The sequence below is a fragment of the Solanum dulcamara genome, chromosome 4, assembly GCF_947179165.1.
Source record: "Solanum dulcamara chromosome 4, daSolDulc1.2, whole genome shotgun sequence".
In the NCBI taxonomy this organism is placed as follows: Eukaryota; Viridiplantae; Streptophyta; class Magnoliopsida; order Solanales; family Solanaceae; genus Solanum; species Solanum dulcamara.
The window spans coordinates 81,700,022-81,706,741 of record NC_077240.1 but is presented as its reverse complement, the minus strand read 5'-3'; the positions used below and the strand labels follow the sequence as shown (position 1 = coordinate 81,706,741).

At 34.7% G+C, this 6,720-nt stretch overlaps 1 protein-coding gene across 3 annotated transcripts; it reads right to left on the bottom strand.

Moving 5' to 3' along the window:
• Positions 1 to 534: 534 nt before the first annotated feature.
• LOC129885222 (cysteine-rich receptor-like protein kinase 2) lies at positions 535 to 4,871 on the bottom strand. Of its 3 annotated transcripts, none has more exons than XM_055959421.1 (8): positions 4,737 to 4,871; positions 2,743 to 3,521; positions 2,525 to 2,638; positions 2,197 to 2,336; positions 1,867 to 2,077; positions 1,480 to 1,714; positions 1,252 to 1,402; positions 535 to 1,151 (listed from the first exon to the last, which is right to left on the bottom strand). In XM_055959421.1, exons 2-8 carry the CDS (start codon positions 3,506 to 3,508, stop codon positions 816 to 818), a joined length of 1,953 nt encoding a protein of 650 aa, XP_055815396.1. In that variant the 5' UTR covers positions 3,509 to 3,521; positions 4,737 to 4,871; the 3' UTR covers positions 535 to 815. The 3 variants fall into 3 exon arrangements, with proteins under 3 accessions (XP_055815396.1, XP_055815397.1, XP_055815398.1); XM_055959422.1 differs by lacking the exon at positions 4,737 to 4,871 and adding an exon at positions 4,616 to 4,702; XM_055959423.1 differs by having other exon boundaries at positions 536 to 1,151; positions 2,743 to 3,345.
• Positions 4,872 to 6,720: the final 1,849 nt, after the last annotated feature.

Here is a 6,720-nt window from a genome sequence, read left to right as displayed (position 1 = left end):
ACTAAAAAAATAGTCATTCGCTGTATAGACATGTATAGACAGTGTATATTTTATGTATAATCAAGCTATATTCAATTTTTGAGTGTATCAGAATGTATATTCAGTGTATAACTCATGTATAAGTAATCTATATTGTATAGTCGTGTATAGTCACTGTATATTTTCTATGACTTTGGCTATATTTTATATAAATAAAAAATGACTATATTTGCTGTAAACTAATTAGTTTATTATATATATTTGAAATTGTCCCATATATATATTTTATTTTTGTTTGCCTATTTTTGTGGACCTTTTTTTAAAACGATTTTTGCTTATTATTTTGAAAGTTTTTTTACTATATATTTTAAAAAATCAAGTCTATTTTAGTTGGAAAAAGATTCTTCAAAATTTAAGCATAATAAGAAAACTTTTTTTATTTAATTTTTATTATATTTGTTATAGTCAATATTCAATATCATTAAAATAATGGTATAATAATTGAAGAAAAATGGTGAAAAGACGATTTTGTCTAAAACGATGTCTTTTAATGAAGGGTAAAAAGGTCAATCAACATTTTAAGGGTCTTCGTACTTTTAATACAGTATAGATGATGATATGAGATGATATGATTTTAAACTTGCAACAAACTGCTCAATCATGAGTTGAGCTTAAATGGAATAGTGAGAATTCATATAGTCAACCTCAACTTGTTTGGGACCGAAACACAGTTGTTGTTGTTCTACCTAACAGCTCGATCACGATGAAGTCTACTTCAAGAACACGAGGCGAAATGATATGCTTGAGACATTCAGTTTCAGGGCACTGAGATATCATCATCTGGGGTAAAAAGAACTGTGAGATAAGTTGGCAATTGAAGCAGAATCGCCTTGTTTAAGCGAGTACTTCTCCCAAGGGTCATGAAGTTCCATGGTTTTCTCATCCACGAATGGCGGATTAGTTGGAGGAGGCAACTCTTCGTCTTTCTTGACAAACATTTGTAATGCCTTAGACATGGATGGACGTAATGTTGGGATCTCTTGAGTACACAAAAGTCCAACATGTAAAACTCTCGTGATCTCATTTTGTACATTGATTGTATGGTTGTTATTCAACATGAGATTTGGATCGAACAATTTCTTCACTATCCCGCGTTGAAAGTGCTCCCACGCCTGTTAATTTCATAGAATATAAGAGTTGAGATCAATATGCAAAAGGTTCTTCAAGACTGAAAATATTGTTCAAGAAACAATTTTGATAAAAAAAAATTACAATGGAAACTAAGCTGTCTGTGTATTCGGCGTGTTTGCTCCTGTTATTTTGCCTTCCAGTAACAATTTCAAGTAGAAGAACTCCAAAGCTGTAAACATCTGCTTTTTCTGTTAATTGGCCATGTGCTAAGTACTCTGGAGCCATATATCCTCTGCACATATTGGACCATATTAGTTTTCATGTACTTTTACGCGACAAAAGTAGAAAACAAGACGAAGAAATACTAACAATGTGCCAGCAATGGCAGTGCTTATGTGACTTTTGTCTTCTTGGAATGACCTGGCCAACCCAAAATCAGCAATCTTTGCACGGAACCTCGAGTCCAACAGGATGTTGCTTGCTTTTATGTCTCTGTGAATTATTCGTGTCTTTGTGTTCTCGTGGAGGTATACCAAACCTTCCACGGTCCCTATAATTATCTCAAATCTCTTCTCCCAGTTTAGAGCTTTACCTTTGATAGGGTCTGTCAATTTAAAAATTTGAATCAAATATATGAGAGTGTCATATTGGTGTGGTTATGTGAAAATACACCATTTAGTTGGTGCAATGATGACATGAGTTTAGCTTAACTTGTTTGGAATTGAGACGTAATTGTTGTAAAGTCCGGTTACTTACCAAATATGAAGCGATCAAGACTCTTGTTAGGAAGGAACTCGTATACAAGAAGGCTTTCCGGTCCTGCACAGCTGCATCCCAATAACCTAACCAAATTCTTGTGCTCGACGCTACTGATTATGTTAACCTCGTTATAAAAATCTGCAGCTCTGTGTTTGTTGTTGAAGAACAACCTTTTGACAGCGATCTCTCTCCCATCTGCCAAAACACCCTGCAATGAATCACGCCTCAGACGTTGTTTAACATGAACACTTCTAATATTGCATTAATGTTATGGACAATTGACGAATACCAACACATTAAAGTGCACTACATTCAGCCATTATGTACCTTATAAACCGTGCCAAATCCACCTTGCCCGAGCTTGTTGGCCTCATCAAATGACCCTGTGGCTTTGTCAAGCGTAGAATACTTGAAGTTCAAGCTGTTGTCATGAAGGATCTTCACTAATTTCTCCGCGTCATTTGCACCTAAAAAGTTCAAATTTCCCGGAAAAGCACAAGTAGACCATGACGCCTCAAGTTAATTCTTGAAAATTGTTTTCACTACAGTTGTGTGCAGATGATCGCGCGCTATATTCTCAGCTAAAAAATTAGCATAAAGATATAATACATGTTCATCATTGATATCCTAATGACTTTTATCACCAATATTTTACCTTTTCTCTTCTTCTGGATTTGTTTGTTCTTCCAGACATAAATACCAATGACAGCACCTACTCCTAAAACGACCACGGAGCTAACAACAACGATTACAATGACAACAATGTTTCCTGCAATATTATCATTTGAAAGGAAAAAACACCATTTAGCAGCTAGAGTATGCGTTCAGTCGATAAATAACAGACAAACCAGGACGAATAAAGAGTAAAATTACCTCTTGATGACGAGTCTCCACTGGCGAAAATATCATTGAGAAAATTTGTATTGGAATACCTCATGAAGCATCCGGTGTACAGAGCTCTACCTTCTGTCCAAGGCAAGCATCCCAACATGGATGCAGATGCATTTTGCAAACACGCTGCACAGGAATTCGCGCTCAGTGTCTTCCAACAATCAGCGAGAACATAAGCTGTCTCGTTGGAAGGACCGGGCACTGACACTTGAGCACGTGCATAGCCATTATTACGCGGTGCATTTACAACTGCTTCCTGAACAGCTAGCCTAGCGTTCTGTTGGAACAATGTACCCTTTGTCGTCCTGTTTCCACATACATGCCTGTCCTCTGGACCTAAGTACTGGTCATAGAACGTGTAATTCTCCGCTCTCATAAAGCATCCATCAAGATAAATTCGCCCTCCGTTATAAGGGAAGCACTGGGGCAGAACCGTTCGCGCTTCAGCATAGCATAAGACGCAGTCGAGTAAAGAAAGATCACCATAGCATTGGGCAAGTCCATAGTTAGCATCTGGTCCAGTGCCAGTAACTGATACTCCATATCCTCTAGTTCTCATTTGCTGGCTTATAGTTTCCATAACTCCTACAAAATTTGGGACAAAAATCGTCGTATTATGCTCGAGTTGAGTTCCACATATGATCTGGACTGTCTGAGATCTTGGTACAGCCACTGATGTATCTGATAGAAGTAGGATCAACGCAATAACAAAGAGACTACATAAAATTGAAGGGGCTAGCATCTCCATTTTGCCAAATGAACTGTACAACAGAAAAACTATGTGAGAGGATTAATTGAAGTAGCATTAAAATGACAAAAACATACCACAATAGACACCAATCACTACAGATAATCACCACCATCAATAGATGCTATATATCGTCAATCACCATACAAGTCACTACCATTATTAGCTATCATTATTATCAACCACAATTATATATAGCCACTGCCAACTACCACCATCAACAGACAACCACCATTGTTAACCACAACTGTCAGCCATTACCATCACTAACTACTACCCACCACCACCACAAGCCACTACTCGGCACCCATAACTACCATTGGACCTAAATCACACTTCAAAAGCTACCTCAAAAGGAGGAGGATTTCTCAAGCCTTATAAGTAATTCAGCCAAGTCTGGTGCGTGTATATTCATGGACAGGGGTTGTTTCCACCCCACCCTCACACCCAAGCAACTGTTCGGTTTCCTGGGGCCACATTGAGTCTAACTAGACACCAAGATAAATTAGGTCTTGGACCTAATTCACACCTCAAAAGTTAGCTCAAAGGAAGAAGGATTGTTCAAGCTTATAACGAGCCCCGGTGTGTGCATATTGATGGACCGAGAGTATATCCACATTGGTTAGGGCATGGACTAGTGACCTGTTTATATGGACTTGGACAATCTTCTCATAAATTTAGTTAGGCTCAGGTGTCATATAATTTAAAAAGAAAAAATCAGTCCTCTTTCTTTTGAATCAACCGTATCATAGTTAATCTTCATTTTTGCAGATTTTATACAAAAAAACTTCAACACCAAAGAAATGAGAAATTGTTTTTCACACAGCTGAATAGATTTCTCTTTTGTGCTCTCTTTCATTCTCTTTGGTTTGCTACTCAACGTCGAAATCAAGTAGGAAGTCTCACTTTAAATGGTAAAGAGTTCACTATCAAAATTCAAAGGGACTTTTATTTCTAAAGTTCAAAATACGAAACATCTTGTTAAAGATAGAGGAAGTACAAAGTACTTACCATCTAACTTTCCACACTAAAACAACACTAACAACAACATATCTAGTATAATACCACAAGTGTAATCTGGAGAGGGTAGAATGTACACAGCCTTACCCCTATCTCACAAAAGTAGAGAGATTGTTTTCGACAGACCTTCAACTCGGAAACTAAGACATAATTTGCATCTCAGTGAAAAAACACAATAAGGAAAAACGAAAAAGGAAGGAACACTCACGAACTTCGATCCTCTAAGCACTGTGCGCTCAGAAGAGAGATTGCGAGGCAAACTGATCAACTATTATATATCAAAGTTGTAGAAACAGAGTTATGGATGATGATACAGAGAGAAAATTGAAGGAATTTTATTTATTTATTTGATGAATGAATCAAAATGGAAATGATAAGAGTGATTATATTAATAAATTTATGAGAGAAGTCAACTATTGGGAAAAAAAAATTATTTGTGTGTATTTTCTAAAGACAGACTAAAAAAAACAGTTGCAAAGCAGCTATGAAGACTTTGAAAGGGTGTGCCTCTTTTAACAGAAATTTCCCCTCCTTAACATATTGGTATGGTGGGGCCAGAAGTTTTGAGTCAAAATAGACTGAGTTAATAGACAGTTCAATGATCGATTCAAAAGTTATTTCAGTTGAAATAAGAAATTTTATGTAAAATTATACCATTTGTCTTTTAAATGGATTGATCTTTAATATCGTTCTTTAGCAATCGAACTTATACTTATTTAGAAATTGAAGTCATGTTCAATTATAATTTACGAGAAATTATGATACGAAAATATAATTTTGTGTCTCTCAAAGGCAGGAAATAGGAGTAAAACTGCAAATGACCCTAAATCTTATTCTACTTTATTACTTACTGCCCAAACCAAAAATTAAAAGGAGAAGAAAAATCTGTTTTTTGCAATGCAACCTCAAGACTAATATCTGGTTTAATATCATATTAAATGTGTGTATCATTAATTTAAGATTTTAACATTAAGAAACTATCATCTAACTATGATTAATTAATTTGTATTTTGACCTTAATTATTTATTGGTTAATCATGATAAAGTGCATTAATGTAGAATAACTATTTTGCTTTTCTAGAAAACAAAGATTAATAATTATACAAAGTCAAACCATTTTTTTAGTGGGGACTAGAGTGTAATATTTTCAAAGTATTCCATTTTAGGACTTTGGATCATCCCCCTTTATTTTTTGCTATATAATACTTTCTCCATTTCAATTATATATTTTGTTTTTATTTTTAGTTTGTTTTAAGAAATAATATCATTTTTACACTTGTAGTCTGTTCGCTAAGTTTTTGGAAAATTAAAAATGCTTATTTAAAGAGTTGTGGCATTTTGTTAAATTTTTAGGGGGAAAATAAGTGTTATTTGAATAGTAGTGTGGAAACTGAAAAAGAAATAATTCTCTAGAAATATTAAAATCTTATATTATTAAATTTTATGTTCAATCAAAATGAAATAAAGAAAGTCAATATTATTCCATTCTGATAGTCCAAGGTCCAACCAAGGAATTGCATTTAGGTAATTACATGCATGATGCATGTTGCATAAAGTCAAAAGTCTTGTTGATAATAGGAGTTTCTTTTATCAACTTAATTTACACGTTAGTCGTAGAATTCCATAAACTTATGATCTTGAATTTGTTTTTTAAGGAAAATGTCCCTATCAAGATTTTTTATTCCAAATAAAAATTTGAAATCTTTAAATAAAGATGGAGGGAATCCAATAATTAAAACGAGCTATAAATTTGATGGCGAGTTCGAAAGTCATTTAACTTTAAATGATGTTGAATGACTTGAGACCAAGAAATTTCATTCATTCCACCTCATCATCCTTAGTGGTAACATGGGCGGAGCTAGGGCACTGACCCTTCTTCGTCGAAAAATTATATTGTATACGTAGGATTAAAATTATATTTTTATCTTTATAATAGATATGTTGAATCTCCTTTACTTCTTCTTATATATATTTTATTTATATTTTTGAACTTTTTATTCTGTTGCTTGAAATTTGACACCCCTTTGGAAGTACTTATGAGTTATGGCCTTATGGGTAAATATGTTGAACTAAGCTGCTTTGATTTTGGTATGGACTGGCCCACTTGATTTTGGGCTCAATTAAAAGAAGCCCAACTAGAGGTCCAAGGACAACCTCAAAGCCTGACTACTAAGTGTCCGTTTAACTTAACT